This window comes from Octopus sinensis, linkage group LG5 (genome assembly GCF_006345805.1).
Source record: "Octopus sinensis linkage group LG5, ASM634580v1, whole genome shotgun sequence".
Lineage (NCBI taxonomy): Eukaryota > Metazoa > Mollusca > Cephalopoda > Octopoda > Octopodidae > Octopus > Octopus sinensis.
The window spans coordinates 65,257,359-65,274,577 of NC_043001.1; the positions used below are offsets into that span (position 1 = coordinate 65,257,359).

Genomic DNA, 17,219 nt, shown 5'->3' on the forward strand with positions numbered 1-17,219 from the left:
ATGAGGGGCACTCCGCAGGATCTAGGGTGCGGAAAGTCAGCTTCGGCGTATGCGGACGACATCACCGTCATCGTATCCCGAGTCGAGCACCTACAGTGGGTGAGGCTTTAAGGGACTACGAAGTGTTGGCAGGAGCGAAAGTCAACCGGGATAAATCGGTCGGCTTGCAACTCGGCACCTGGAGGGGCAAGTCGATGTCTTCCGACAGCGTCGTAGGACTTTGGACGGAAGGGCCGGTGACAATGCTTGGAATCTGTTTAGGTCCAGATCTCCAGATAGAGAAGAATTGGAGCGAGGTGGCGAGAAAGGTGGCTCTCCTAACTCAGACCTGGTCTGAGCGGAAGCTGTCCTTGAAAGGGAGGGCGGAGGTTGCAGAGGTGTTTATCGCCTCTGTAATCACTTACCGCCTGACTCCGATTCGTGGCTGAGCAAGCTGGAACGCATGCTCTTTCGCTTTTTGTGGAGGGGCAGCAGATCTCTTGTAAGGCGCTCTATTTGCTGCCAAAAGCCGCTGAAGAATGGGTTAGGGATGCCGTGGCTAAAAATGCGCTGACATCCGCTCAGGCTTAGGCACCTCTGGCTTTACCTGGACGGTGAGCAGGCGTGGTCTTCGTTCGTCAAACTGTTATTTCCACAGTTCACATCGTTTACCAAACTGAACCCATGGATCAAGTGTAGACCGAGGTTGGGCGTGTGGCATGTAGAGTGCTATCAGGCACTCGTGCTCCTCTCCCAGTCGGGCAACGCCGGTGGCGGGGGTACTACCGCTTTCTTCTATAGAGGGTTAGTAGAGTTTAAGTGTGACGACGTCCTGGGAGAAACCCTGGGCTTCAACGAAAATCAACTGGCCAGCCTGTTCCAAAGAACATTCGGTCCGGGGCCTATGGATTGTAAGAATTAGCACTTCCTTCTCAAAGCTTGGATTCGAAATCAGACCCAAGAATCATTGGTCGTAAAATACCAATGCACAAAAAGGCGCGAAATCAGAATCTCTTTGTTCTGACAAAAAATGATGGATCGTCTCCCTTCGACCTCTGACCCGAGCAGGTCAGGCGAAGTTTAACAGGACGACCAGCGACCTACTGTACTCAATAACACTCTTGCGGTATATCTATTTTTCTGGCTATTTGAGATGTTATAAATAGAACGGAGAAATAGGTATCTAGAGAGAAGCCGAACCAACGTTTAAGAGAACGTCACGCATTTATGAGGACGACGAAAGAATATTCAGAAAGGTGACTCTGTACTGCATGATTTACACACACACACACACACACCATCAAACATATTCTGCTTTAATGTGTATCCTGTATCATGCATTCCTTTAAAATGTATTATTTGCAACCACTATTTGATATGCATTTTGTACAAGCGATGTGTAACATTGCTTACAAATTGATGTAGTGATAATAAATCTTTAATTTATTACAAAGCACTTATGTATTTATTAATACATCCACGCATCCACTACATTTGGTGACCCCGTAAAACGAATCGCGCCTTCCCTGGAACCAGCTTCATCAACCGCGTCGAAGAATTACAGTTTGCACATCACCAGCAACGAAGCAACTGAAAATTCCGACGAAAACAATGAATCTCCCGGAACAAAACCCAGCGGCCAACATCGACATGGCATTCCAAGCGGCGATCTCGTTAAAAATTCCACCATTCTGGACCCACGACCCGACATTGTGGTTTCACCATATAGAGGCACAGTTTGCCTCTCACAGAATATCGAGCGATGCGGCTCGACTTTCTCACGTTATCAGTTCTCTGTCACCAGAAATAACGAACGTGATACGCGACCTTATCATGGCACCACCCGGTTCTGTTTCATATGAAGTTTTTAAAACCACGTTAATAAACAGAACCTCAGAATCCCAACAAAAAATACTTCACCAGCTTCTGATATCGGAAGAATTGGGTGACAAAACGCCGTCCCAGCTTCTTCGGAGAATGAAACAGCTTCTCGGAGATGAGACGCTCCCAGAAAAAATCTTCAAGCAACTTTTTCTCCAGCGTCTGCCCTCCAATACCCAGGTTGTTCTCGCGTCCACCAGAGAAAACACATCCCTTGAAGAACTGGCGGAGCTAGCTGACAAAATAGCCGAAGTACCGCACAGATATCCAACGGTATCGACGGTGACGCCAGCCGCTCCCAGTACCAATCCTTTCCGTGCACAAACCAGTTCTTCAGAGATTTCGGATTTGCGTGCATTAATGACGCAGCAAGCTGCGCAAATACAAATTCTCACAGCCCAAATACAAGCCCTAAAGTTTAGTCCCCAGCGTCGAAGCACCAGCCGATCTCGACGAGATGGCAGACGGTCTCGAAGCCCCAGTGCTACCCGAAACTCACATGACACGTGTTGGTACCACCGAACATTCGGAACACGGGCACAAAAATGTACGGTACCGTGCTCGTTTTCCTCACCCAGTTCGGGAAACGGCACAGCCAGGAATTGAACGCGACGGAAGTTCCTGGTTCGCACCCACACAGTCGCCTGTTTTTCGTTTGCGATCGTGTAACAGGCACGCGTTTCCTGGTTGACACAGGTGCGGAAGTCAGCATCATCCCAGTCTCCAACACTTCTGGAAAAAGAAAAGAGACATCAGTCTGTCTTCAGGCAGTCAACCATTCACCCATTCCAACCTACGGTGAACAGTCCCTAACATTAAACATAGGACTACGCGCCGCACATTTCAGTGGGTATTCGTCGTCGCTAAACTGCCGACCCCTATCTTAGGAGCCGATTTCCTGCATCATTTCGGTCTCCTGGTAGACATAAAGTACAGACGACTTGTCGACACCACCACCAAGCTTACTGTGCGCGGTATAGCCGCTCGAATGGACACAGTCAGCCCAACTGTAATGCTTACGACAACGACTCGTCACAGTTCCATCCTGAATGATTATCCAGATGTCGCCCGGCCAGTTTTTCATAACCAGCCGATAAAGCACGACGTTACCCACCACATCAAAACCAGCGGTCCACCTGTTGCTGCAAGGCCCAGAAGGTTACCACCTGATCGTCTCCAGGCCGTCAAGCGGGAATTCCAGCACATGCTCGACCTCGGAATCATCCGCGTTTCCAGCAGCAACTGGTCCTCGCCGATACACTGCGTCCCAAAAAAATCATCGACCGATTGGCGGGTTTGCGGCGATTATCGATCACTGAATAAAAGCACTATCAGTGATGCCTATCCGGTGCCTTTTCTTCAGGACTTTTCGAGCTCGCTGCATGGAGCTCGCATCTTTTCAAAAATCGACCTGGTGCGAGCATACAACCAAATCCCAGTCGAACCTGCAGACATCTCAAAGACAGCAGTGACTACACCTTTCGGAATGTTTGAATTCCTGCGTATGCCTTTCGGTTTACGAAACGCAGCACAGACATTCCAAAGGTTTATCGACATGGTGACTAGAGGTTTGCCTTTCGTCTATGCCTACATAGACGACATACTCGTGGCCAGTAACTCGGACGAAGAGCATAATCAACACCTTCACCTGCTATTCGGACGACTACGTCAATTTGGAATTGTTATCAACCCTACCAAATGTTTGTTCGGAGTTGCTTCCCTTCATTTTCTCGGCCATATAGTCGATAAAAATGGAATTCGTCCCCTTCCCGAGAAAGTCAAGGCCATCGTGGATTTTCCACCACCCACATCTCTCCGCAAATTAAGGGAATATCTCGGTCTAGCGAATTTCTATCGACGGTTCGTGCCCCACCTCGCTGAAATAGCGCAACCGCTCACCGATTTGCTACGTCAGCGAACCTGCAAAAACGCAGATATAGCTCTGACCGAAGATCAACTCGTTTCTTTCGCTGCCCTGAAAAAAGCGTTATCTAGCGCTACCATGTTGGTTTATCCAAAACCAGACGCCCCACGATGTTTACTCGTTGATGCATCCGATTCCGGAATCGGAGGTGTGCTACAACAGCTTGTTGACGGTATATGGCAACCGTTGTCTTTCTTTTCTAAGCGGTTAAAACCCGCGGAAACCAAATACAGCACATTCAGTCGGGAATTATTGGCGGCATACCTGGCCGTTAAGCATTTCCGTCATATGCTAGAAGGTACCAATTTTGCCATATATACCGACCACAAGCCATTAGTATACGCATTTAACACCAAACCGGATCGCCATTCGCCGAGAGAAATTCGTCACCTCGACTTCATATCGCAGTACACGACGGATATACGCCACATCAAAGGGACGACCAACGTGGCAGCCGATGCACTTTCACGTGCGCAGATCAATGCTATCCACACCACGTCTACAATTGATCTGGCACGTATAGCAGCTGACCAGGAGAATGACGAAGAACTTCTAAAGCTCCGGAATTCGTCATCTCTGAAATTTCAGCATGTTCCACTACCATCATCCACAGCCCATATTTGGTGTGATATTTCCACTGGTTACCAACGCCCTTATGTACCACAGAAATATCGTCGAGAAGTTTTCTCCGCTCTACATTCTCTGTCACATCCTGGTATTCGCTCCACTCAAAAGCTAATATCGACCCGTTTTGTGTGGACCAGTATCAACAAGGATATCAGAGAATGGACCAAGTGCTGTGTTGCGTGCCAAAAAGCGAAAATCCACCGGCACATAAAATCACCAATCGGTTCATTTTCGCAGCCCGATGCACGATTTCAGCACGTTAACATTGATATCGTTGGACCCCTGCCACCTTCGCAGAACTATTCATATTTGCTAACTTGCGTAGATAGGTTCTCGCGATGGCCCGAAGCCTGGCCCCTATCTGATATATCAGCAGAAACGGTCGCTAAAACGCTGATATCACAATGGGTTTCGCGTTTTGGCACACCCGCAACAATTACCACCGACAGAGGACGTCAGTTCGATTCCCACCTTTTCACCGAGCTGACTCGTCTCCTCGGGTGTAAACACACCCGCACTACAGCTTACCACCCTGCAGCAAATGGCATGGTGGAACGCTTTCACCCGCCAACTCAAGGCATCTATAAAAGCAGCTCCAGACAGTTCTCACTGGTTGGAACATCTCCCTCTCATCCTCCTTGGAATTCGATCCACGATTAAGGAAGAACTGGGATATACTCCGGCCGAACTCGTTTATGGCACAACACTCACCTTACCTGGGCAGATGATCGAACCTGTTTCACAAAACTTCCCTGACCCACAACAATATGTGCACCGATTACGAACATCCATGTCGCAAGTATCACCCTCAGGCCCCAGACAACAGAACGTCGTTTCACGTGTCCCAAAAGATATCAACACATGGACTCATGTCTTCGTGAGGAATGATGGGATACCCTCTCAACTTCGACCACCATATTCCGGGCCCTACAAGGTCATCAAAGAGAACCCAAGTATTTCGTCCTCGATATTGGAGGTAAACGAAATACGGTCTCGATTGATCGTTTAAAAAAAGCTTTCATCGAGGAGGACTTACATTCAGTCCCCTCTTTTCCTCAAACAGACTCGGCAACTCCAGCGAACACCACAGATGCTGCACAACCCCGACACACCAAATCAGGAAGAACAGTTCGATGGCCAGCAAGGTTTGTGCAAGTTTTTCGGGTAAGTTCTGAACTCCTAACGTATCCATCTTCCTAATGAACACATAACTGCATCACCCACCCAGAGAAATCAAAGAACATTTGTGTACGTAAAGAAAAAAAAGATGAAAACAAAAACTGTCTGTATGAACTTTTACGGAACATTTCAAAATCGAACTTTGCCGATGAACATTTCTTTCATTTTTGCATGTACATATTTTTTTGTTTTCTCTTCAAAATGTTTGCATTCTCAAATATATTTTTTTGCTAACTGTATATCCACACACATTTACAAATCTTGTTCTCATGCGTGCTATCACTCGATTTTTTTTTTCGCCACTGAAAGATACCTTGTCTCTATTAGACCTCTAGTAGGTCGAGTAATCAATAGACGCACATCTCTTTCAACGCGCCAACATAATTCTACCTGGGCACATATACATATTGCCCACCATATAGCACATACAAATTGTAAACCTTTCATCCATATTTTTATCGTTCAATGTGTAAAAAAAAATTTTTTTTCTACATGCACACAATCAAAAAAAAAAAAATAAATAAAAATAATAATAATAATACATTTCCAATATCGTTCGATCTCTGTGGCTTTCTCACTAGAAGGGGGGTAGTGTAAGAATTAGCACTTCCTTCTCAAAGCTTGGATTCGAAATCAGACCCAAGAATCATTGGTCGTAAAATACCAATGCACAAAAAGGCGCGAAATCAGAATCTCTTTGTTCTGACAAAAAATGATGGATCGTCTCCCTTCGACCTCTGACCCGAGCAGGTCAGGCGAAGTTTAACAGGACGACCAGCGACCTACTGTACTCAATAACACTCTTGCGGTATATCTATTTTTCTGGCTATTTGAGATATTATAAATAGAACGGAGAAATAGGTATCTAGAGAGAAGCCGAACCAACGTTTAAGAGAACTGTCCTGCACGCGATTGTGCAATGCTCCAAGGTGACTGAACTCTGGGGTTATGTCGAACACCTGCTGTCGCATTCGAGAAGAGTACAACTGTCGAGCGAATCTGTAATTAAGATAGTTCCGCCGACCTTCCTGAATAGGGAGGAGCGAGCCTGTTTTCTTTCGGTAGTTGCTATGGCGAAAGAAGTAGTGTGGAAGACGAGAGTAAAAGGAATTGCAACAGGCATGTTTATCTCCAGTCTCAAGCTAATCGACTTTTTCGTTTTCCACATGAAACGGAAAATAAGGCTGGAGAAGAAATGCCTGTCACAAAGTGTGTTTCGTAAAAGATGGAAGTCTATAGCAAGTATGTTGCGAGTGAAAGAACCTGTTTAATCGAGAATGTAAAAAAGGATAAAGCAAAGTCTTCAGTGTGAGTATGTGGTTTGTGGGGTCGACCGCGTCCTCTGCTTCATTTTTTGTTAATCACTCATTCTCATTTAATTGTATATATTTTAATTGTTTGTTTATTCATACGTTTCGTCTCATTCGATACCCTGACCCCCAACGTTTGTTTTGTCTGTCCCCGTATTGTCCCCTTTTTTTCTCAACTTTATGGTGAATAAAGAAATACTCTCTCTCTCTCCCCTATATTTATCACTATATTCTCTCAACTATGCTTATCATGTTCTCACATTCCATTATAATGGAAAATATTTCTTTATAAGACGTAAACCTCTTCGCAATGGAATGTGAGAATAAAGTAAACTAGATGAGAAATAGGGGCAAATAAAGGTGTATATGTATAAGTGTGTGTATGCGTGTGTGTGTGTCTATGCGTGTGAGTGTGGGTGAAAGATAAAAAGGGATACATACATACATACATGCATACATGCATACATGCATACATACATACATACATACATACATACATACATACATATATACGTACATGCATACATACATACATGCATACATACATACATACATACATATTTTGTAATGGAAGGCAAGGTTAATGATATCGGAGTAACATCATCTTCCATCACTTTTTCTTGTTCTTTATGTAATTCAGGTTTTCGGCAGGCGAAGAGAAAAGACTTCAAGCATAAATGCTATTTACAACTGGTTTATTTACAGGAAAGGTGAAATGTGCTGCTCTCAGCTAGCATCTCAAACTCCGATAGTGTGGGCGCATAGCCACTGGAGATAGACAGGCAGAAAACTGCCTGCGTTCGTGTTCAGCCAAAGAGGCTGGTCTGAATCGGTTTCCCGTTTATATAGTTTTCTCCATCGCGAGCCTCGTTGTGATCTCGCGCATGGCAAATAGATGCAGGTGAGGTCTCGCTCCAGTCTCGGAGATGGCAATGGCTGCTGCGAGATCTCATCAAATATGTTTGTGCCATTACAAAGGGCTCCCCACTGAGTGCGGAAGTACGAAAACAGAATAATTGGAGCAGGCATGGTACAAAAATGTGACAAGTCAAATAGAAAATAACTGCAAGAAATATAAATTGGCAGGCACAAAATTTGACAAAATGTTTAATGGTAGAATATTGGAACTGTCCAGTAACACCAGAAAGCAATTGTCTGTCACAGGAAATACAAAAGAAAATGTCAAATATAAATAATAATGCACAATGCAGCCAGTCTTGGTGACATAGGGTTTGTTTGTGTTAGGCAGTGGCGACAAAGGTGTAGGTGATGGTGTGGTCAAAGGTGCATGTGCAGGTGGATGTGTAGATGGTTATAAAGGATCGAAGGTGGGCGTGTTTGGGGTGTCATCGAAGGGTGTGGGCACCTCAAAATGAGCCCTTTTAAGTCTGTCGACCGACACGGTCTCTGCCCGACCATTCAAGTCGAGACTAAAAGTTTTGGGTGTGTGCGATAGCACACGAAATGGTCCTTTATAAGGATAAACGAGAGGTCTTCTGACAGAATCATCCCGAACAAAACATGAGTCCATTTATCAATATCCGGAGGGACGTGAGAGGGAATAGACTGGTCACACATGGGTGGAAGACTTGAGAAATACGGGCGAAGTCTGGTGACATACGACGTTGGATCAGGAGGCGATGAGATGTCTGGCGCTAACATTGTACCAGGGAGTACCAGGGTGGTACTGTAAAGGAGTTCATCAGAGGAGAAACCTAAGTCTGCTTTAACAGCAGTGCAACAACCAAGAAGAACGATAGGCAAGAATTCCGTCCAAAACTGCGGATCAGAAGTGGCACGTAGGGCGGCCTTCAATTCCCTGTGAAAACGTTCAGCCATCCCGTTGGAGGCTAGCGGGTAGCTGGTCGTATGAATGTAATGAACTCCTAGGATTCGTGATAATTCACGAAATAGGGAAACCTCGAACTGGAGTCCGCGATCAGTGGTTATTTTAGCAGGGACACCAAAGCGAGCAATTCAGTTAGAAATGAAAGCTCCACTATTGGAATGTCCACTATTGGAATGGCCTCTGGCCAACAAGAGAAATTGATTGACACATGTAAATATGTAAGAGAAACCGCGACTAACAGGCCATGGTCCAACCAGATCAATGAGGACATGGCGAAAGCGAGTCTCCAGAGGAGAAAACTGTCCAAGAGGAGCACGAATATGCCTGTGGGTTTTAGAACACTGGCATTTTACACAAGAGTGTGCCAACTCGGTGATCATCTAGCACATATTAGGCCAGAAAAACCGAACCGTAATATGCTTCACCGAGGCAGCGACACCAGGATGTGACAGTGAATGCAAAGCATCAAAAACAGGGCGCTGGTGGTTCTCAGGTACAAACGGTTTGGGAGAACCAGTAGCTGTGTCCCAAAGAATGGTGCTTTCAGCAGTCGGAAGTGGGAGATAGGCAAATTGGCAGCAGGACAACTTGGTAGAAGCTAAATCCAAAGTATCCAGTGCTGGCTGATCCTGCGCAATGGCAGTTAAATCGATTGCAGCAGGAGATCAAAGGGAGCACACAGGGAGATGAGAGAGTGCATCAGCAGGCACGTTCTCTGCTCCAGGTATGTGCTGAATGTCACTCGGGAACTGGGAAATGTAGTCCAGGTGACGAAAAGCACGAGGCGAGAGTTTGTCCGATTTAGATGAAAGAGCAACCGTAAGAGGCTTGTGATCAGTATAGATCACAAAATGTCGGCCCGCGGATGTTGAAAATGACGAACTGACAGGTAGATCGCCAAGAGCTCGCGATCAAACGTACTGTACCGACGTTCAGTTGGCTTTAATTGACGAGAAAAGAACGCCAAAGGTTCAGTCTGATTGTCTACGGTGTCCTGCTAAACAGGACCAACCGCAGAATCCGATGCATCAACGGTCAAAGAGAGAGGAGCGTCGGGAACTGGATGTGCAAGCAAAGGGACAGAAGCTATTTTCTTCTTAATAGACTCAAAAGCAGATAACGCTTCATCAGATAAAGCAATAGGAGAATTCTTTTTGTTATCTGCTTTCAACAGCTGAGTCAAAGGAAGTAACTTGTCTGCACAATTTCTAACGAATCGTCTGTAAAAATTGACAATGCCCAAAAATTGACGGGGTTGGTGTAGTGAAGTGGGGAGGGGGTGCGATGCGCTGAATGGCATCGACTTTGGAAGGGAAATGTTTGATGCCACTCGTGTCAATATGATGTCCTAGAAAGTCAAGAGAAGATTTCCCGAAAACGCACTTGTCAGGATTAATACGCACACCATAGACGCGAAGACGCTGAAAAAGCTGAGACAAGTGCCGGAGATGATTGTTACGTGTGTCACTTACAATGAGTATGTCATCGACATAGGCAAACACAAAATCAAGTCCGCGGACGACTTCGTCAATGAAACGCTGGAACGTACTGGTAGCATTCCGCAAACCAAAACTCATAAATAGAAACTCAAAACAACCAAAAGGAGTGGTAATGGCAGTTTCTTGGAATATCGGCTGGGTTGACCGGTATCTGATGATATGTGTGAATGAGGTCAACTTTAGAAAAACTGGTACAGCCATAGAGATTTGCTGAAAAATCCTGAAGGTTTTTTCTATAGGATATCTTTCAGGTACCGTGACTGCATTAAGACGCTTATAATCCCTCACTGGGCAAAAATCAGAATTCCCTTTACGTGCCAAATGAAGGGGAGATGCCTAAGGGCTGGTGGAGGGGCGTATCAGGCCAAGTTGGAGCATGTGCTCAAACTCAGCCCTAGCCGTTTTTAGTCGGTCAGGTGCAAGCCGCCGCGGGCGCGAAAAAACAGGTGGCCCAGTGGTGGTGATAAAATGGAGGGTCGAGTGCGCGGGTTTTTGCGAATGAAAAGTATGATCCACTAGATCTGGGAAGGAAGCCAAAAGAGAATGAAAAACGTCTCCAGCGGTGGCAACACAAAATGCCGGGCTAAGAACTGCATCGGTAGAACCCCGAGTCGGCGTAGAGAGTGACGTAGAATCGTTGATAAGCCTCTGTTGCCTGACATCTGCCAACAGATTAAAGTGGTTAAAAAAATCAGCACCCAGAATAGGATGCGGTATGTTAGCTATGACGAAAACCCATTGAAATTCTCGACGAAGATTAATATCCAGGCGTAAAGAAATCTGACCAAAAGTAGCAATGGAAGACGAGTTGATAGCGTACAAAACAATGGCAGAACGCTTAGGCCTGTCTGTAGTGAGACGAAGAGGCCAAATACTGCAAGAAGAACCGGTGTCAACCATGAAGAGTTTCTTAGACACCAAATCTTTGACGAAGAATGCACGATGAATAGAAAAAGAGGAGGAAGTTGACGTGCTCAACTCCTCCGATACTCGTTTCCCGAAGACTGAAAACTACAAGGCTGAATACATCTGTGCGCTTCATAGACCGGATTGAGAAGAAGAATCGGTCAAGCGTGACCGGGACCTGCTCCGATTCTGACGGTGCGAAGAGTTGGAGCGTCCTCTCCAAAGCGCATCCATTCGGCGCGTTAAGGAATCAAGTCTATCCAAAATATCATCCTGTGAGGACGAAGATGCAGCGGAGGCAACATCGGAGCAGGAGCAGACATGGCGAAGTGCTGGCTTGATAGCAAATTCCAAAATCTTGTCAGCCATGGTAGCAAATTGATCCACGGTGTTGGTACCAACCGCTGTGGCCAAGATAGCTTGCACATTGGGAGGTAGCCGGGAGAAGAAAAGTTTGCGTAAAAGCGAGTTGTCCTCAATCGTGTCACTGAGCTCTCGGAGATGCCGTAAAAATTGAGTCGGCACCTAATTCTTCATCTTCCATGAGCTGCTTAAATTTAGACTCCGCGGATTTTGTATTTCAGCGGAGAACCTCAGATTTGATGCTCTCGTACGTTTTGTCTTCTGTCAGAGGAGAAAAGAAATGAACCAAAAAAACCGACAAAAGTGTTGTCGGAAATAATAGCGAGTGTGCGAGAAGAAAAGAAAATTCATAACAAAATTTATAGAATTGTGTACTGAATGCAAACAAGAAAAAAATTTCGTCGCCAACCTGCTTTTTTTTCTTTTGTTTCCTTTCAACACACACACAAGAAAAAAAAAGCGAAAAGAAAAACGCTGGGATCTTTTCCTTTTGAACGGCAGTTTTCAACACAATTTCTAGTTAACTAAACACATTTAAACTTCATATACTGGTAGAATGTGTCAAAATAAAACATTTTGTTCTCTTGGCTTTCTTGAGAAAATTGTAATTTGTAAGTTTAACGTAGTTTAATTTTTCGAATTTTAACCAATCCCATGGCCTCTATTGAGCTAAAATCATTTGCTGCGTCTAAAACAGACAACATCCTGTCACTAACCCTAACCCTCACCCTAACCCTAAATTTTAGCCTTTCGTTTTTTTTCTTAATTGTTAAATTAATTTAAGGATAACAATTAAGAAAAAAAAAACGAAAGGCTAAAACGAAAGCAAAAACTCAAAACAAAAACAAAACGAATAATTTTAGACACACGCGTAACAAATTAATTTAACAATTAAGAAAAAAAAACGAAAGGCTAAAATTTAGGGTTAGGGTTAGGGTTAGGGTGAGGGTTAGGGTTAGAGTTAGGGTTAGTGACAGGATGTCTCAGTTTTAGACGCAGCAAATGATTTTAGCTCAATAGAGGTTAAAATAGATTGGTTAAAATTCGAAAAATTAAACTACGTTAAACTTACAAATTACAATTTTCTCAAGAAAGCCAAGAGAAAAAAATGTTTTATTTTGACACATTCTGCCAGTATACGAAGTTTTAAAGTGTTCAGTTAACTAGAAATTGTGTTGAAAACTGCCGATCCAAAGGAAAAGATCCCCGTTTATATAGTTTTCTCCATCGCGAGCCTCGTTGTGATCTCGCGCATGGCAAATGGATGCAGGTGAGGTCTCGCTCCAGTCTCGGAGATGGCAATGGCTGCCGCGAGAACTCATCCAATATGGCGCTGGCTGATTATGCCGCTACACATACATACATGCACACATACATACATACATACATGCATATATGCATACATACATACATACATGCATACATACATACATACATGCATACATACATACATACATACATACATACATACATAATAGAATTTGAAGGTTTAGATACGTATGGAGTATCTCCTTCTCCCATTTGTAGTTATGTTGTCGCTGGAACTGGCGGTGTCTTGTGTGGTCAGTGGCTAGACCTTGAAAGTTCTGGAACGAAAGACCTCGAGCCGAGGAAAAGTTAGGTTTTTTTATAAAGAGTTTCTAGGCTCAGCTGAGGTAGAAAACAAGCTGTCACACGTGACCTTATTTGAAGGCTACGATTGGTTGGGTTGCATATTAGTGCGCGATAGGGCATGAGACAAATTGCACCAATACCAACCAATCAAAGTAGGGGGACACAACAGGGTCCAAAATGCGGCCAAAGGCTAGCTGTTATCTACTACGTTCGTATGTATGCATATAATAGAGAGGAAAGGAATTTCACTCAAGTGTACGCTACAGATACATACATACATACATACATACATACATACATACATACATACATACATACATACATACACACATATATACAGTCATTGACAAAACAATGAATCTTCGACAACAGAAAATTTTAAGCTGAAAATCTCCCCTAACAAAACCCTTCTTTAACAACCAGAGATGTTTTTATAGCAACACATATGAGAATGTGTGTCTCTCTCTCTCTCTCTCTCTCTCTCTCTCTCTCTCTCTCTCTCTCTTCTCTCTCTCTCTCTCTCTCTCTCTCTCTCCTCTCTCTCTCTCTCTATATATATATATATATATATATATATATATATATATATATATATATATATATATATATATATATATATATATATATGTATTTATAAAAAAGTAGTTTGAAAACGCCACTATATAAGATAACTTAATTTTCTTAGAAATTTTACATGTTTCGGTTCTTCTTGAAAAAACGAACCTTATCAAAAATATTTTAAAAAGTTAAGTGTAATAAAAAAGTTCATAATTGTTTCTTACTGGTCTCAACAGAATCCACGTGGTGGTGTTTTGTCGGTAGTAAGCATAATAGCTGTAAGTTTAAAGTTGAGTGTAATAAAAAAGTTCATAATTGTTTCTTACAGTAAGAAACAATTATGAACTTTTTTATTACACTTTTAAAAATATTTTTGATAAGGTTCGTTTTTTCAAGAAGAACCGAAACATGTAAAATTTCGAAGAAAATTAAAATTATCTTCTCCCATTTGTAGTTTCAAGGAGCTGGAACGGGTCGCCGATTTGTGGCGATGAAGTAGAGACAGTGAAACAGTCTATAGCCATCGAAACGAGGAGTAAGTTCATAGGCACAAGAATGATAAACACCAGTTCTAGTCAATAGTACACGATAGTTGAAATACTGTATCAAGAAGTTGCGGCGATGATGCAGAGCCGGTTGCGGTACATGTACGTGAAGTTGTGGCTGTGATGCTGCTGCCTGGGTCACTTGGTACAGGAGTTCTCGCAGGTTGTATATTTGCTGTTGGTCCATAGGGAAGTAATTCATGAACAGTGGAGTGTTGGAACCTGGGTGAGTTGCTTGTTGAGTTGTGTACGTAGAGAGATGTTGACATTAGGACGAATGATGGTGGTGGTGGAGATGGAGGTCGCCAAATGCTGATAAGGTTCGTTTTTTCAAGAAGAACCGAAACATGTAAAATTTCTAAGAAAATTAAAATTTATCTTATATAGTGGCGTTTTCAAACTTCTTTTTTTATAAATATATACCCACTTGTATACGATCTACACTTATTATATATATATATATATATATATATATATATATATATATATATATATATATATATATATATTCTATAGTTATAAACATAATTATAATTAGGGGGCAGCTAATTACTTCACTACACACCGAATTTAGAAATAGGAGTTAAAAATTCCTTCTCTACTACCGTAAAAATCTCAAGTAAATGAAATACTTTAAACTCGAAACGCGTCTGTGGCTAAGCGAAGTCGTGTTGATTCATTATTTTGCTCTTTGCCTACGCAAAAAAGTGTGTTACTGTCTGGGAGATTCTTACGGTAGTAGAAAAGAAAATTTTAACTGCTATTTCTAAATTCGGTATGTGATAAAGCAATTAGCTGACCCCTAATTATGATTATATTCATAAATATGGAATATTTGTATAATTTTACCTGAAAAGGTTATTTTAACATACTGAACTACTTGGTAAAATAATTAATTAATTGATTGATTACTTAATTTAATTAAATAATTTTACCCTTTTATTTTTAATTTTAAATTCTATCTATCTATCTATCTATCTATCTATCTATCTATCTATCTATCTATCTATCTATCTATCTATCTATCTATCTATCTATCTATCTATCTAGATAGATAGATAGATAGATAAATTGATTGATAGACACATTCATATATAAAAACATCTCTGGTTATTAAAGAAGGGTTTTGTTAGGGGAGATTTTCAGTTAAAATTTTTCTGTTGTCGAAGATTCATCGTTTTGTTAATAACTAAGGGGAAATTGACGTGATGTTTAAGTGTGTGAATGTGTTTCATGGTAACTTATTCAGGTACACAATGTGTAATAAGTCATTAAATGTAAAACTCTGAAAATAATGACCCGGAAGTTGTTGTTCGCAAACAGCATCAGTAACTTTCTTCAGCTGAATACACGTCATTGATTGGTTAAAATTACCTAAATACAACCATTTTAACACGAAATAACTTCTAAAGTACAAAATTTTGTCAAAAACGTTAAGAGTAAACCTTGTTCTACATGACAAATTCAATCAGTATCCGAAGTTTCAAACTGTTTAGTTAAAAACAATACAGGAATTTTCGAAGGGAGGGCAGAAGGTCAGAAGAGTATACAATTTCAGCAGAAAAGGACATAACATTATTTAGAAGGACGCACGTCTTTTCTTGAGGGGTCACGTGCCTCTTACCCACCCCGAGTCCACCCCTGCATACATGCATGCATACAAACATACCTACCTACCTACCTACCTACCTACCTACCTACATACATACATGCATACATACATAAACACATGTATACATGCATATATGTGTGTATATATATGTGTGTGTATATATATATATATGTATATATATGCATGTATGTTCACGTGGTTGTGTGGTAAGAAGCTTGTTTCCAAAAGGCTAGTTGTTATCTACTACGTTCGTATGTATGAATATATATAATAGAGAGGAGAGGAATTTAACTCAAGTGTACGCTACATATACATACATACATACATACATACATACATACATACATACATACATACATACATACATACATGCATACACTGTGTGGCACCTTGGGTAAGTGTCTCCTGCTATAGCCTCGAGCTGACCAAAGCCTTGTGAGCGGATTTGGCAGATTGAAATTGAAAGTATCCCGTCGTATATATGTATGTGTGCGTGTCTGTGTTTGTCTCCCACCACCGCTTGACAACCGGTGTTTTGCTACAATATAATTCATATATTTTGCATTTAACAGGGCAATTTCTTATGGGATGGCCGAATGCTTTCAAGCGACCCATTAGAAATGGATCAGATTCTACAGTAAGTTCTGTAATTCCTCCAAAATTCCTGTGTGTTTAGATCTCTTCACTACCCTTAAATGCCAGGCGTGTCTTGGCTAGAATTATTGTCTCGGACCCAACAAACCGCAATATTTCTTGTTTTCCTGCACTTGTTTTTCCAACTCTCTATCAACATGAAAACATTCCTTGCATAAAATATTGAACTGCAACACAAAATCTTTGTGACCTTGGCTTTGTTCACATCTTTTCATTTTTCCTCTGCTTTTTTGCTCAGTCATTAAAGCCTTCCATGTTGGAAAACCTGTCATCGCAGCTTGACATCATGGTACAGTAAAAGCAATAATCTGCACTCTTTGATGGGTTGTACAGGATCCACTTTCTCAAATGCTGCTCACCATGGTCACAAATAGTATAAAGCATTGAATATTTAAAATGATAACAGTGCCTATCCAGTTTGCCATCACCTTTCTTTATAATGATGTCAAGATTCTGTGTTCTGAAACAACATAGGTACATACTTTACTCTGACAGGAAACTACCTGGCTCAGTCTAGATCCAAAGATAGCTTTTCGCTATCCATGTCACTAGGATGCGGTGATTTTTCCCCTTCAATTTCTTGAGTAAACAAATTTCAGTTAATTTAGTCACAGGCATACTAAACCAAGCTGTTTACACATTCTTCTGATATTCTTACGTCTGGGACAGATAAGTAGGTCTGCAGCCAAGTAAATCAAATGTTAATAGAAAGAGTTCAA

The 17,219-nt window shown here is 42.2% G+C and overlaps 1 protein-coding gene across 1 annotated transcript; it reads left to right on the top strand.

The window, feature by feature from the left end:
• The first annotated feature begins 1,590 nt into the window (after positions 1 to 1,590).
• On the top strand, positions 1,591 to 2,466 carry LOC115212172. The gene has a single exon (XM_029781011.1). The coding sequence runs from the start codon at positions 1,591 to 1,593 to the stop codon at positions 2,464 to 2,466; it is 876 nt and encodes a 291-aa protein (XP_029636871.1).
• Positions 2,467 to 17,219: the final 14,753 nt, after the last annotated feature.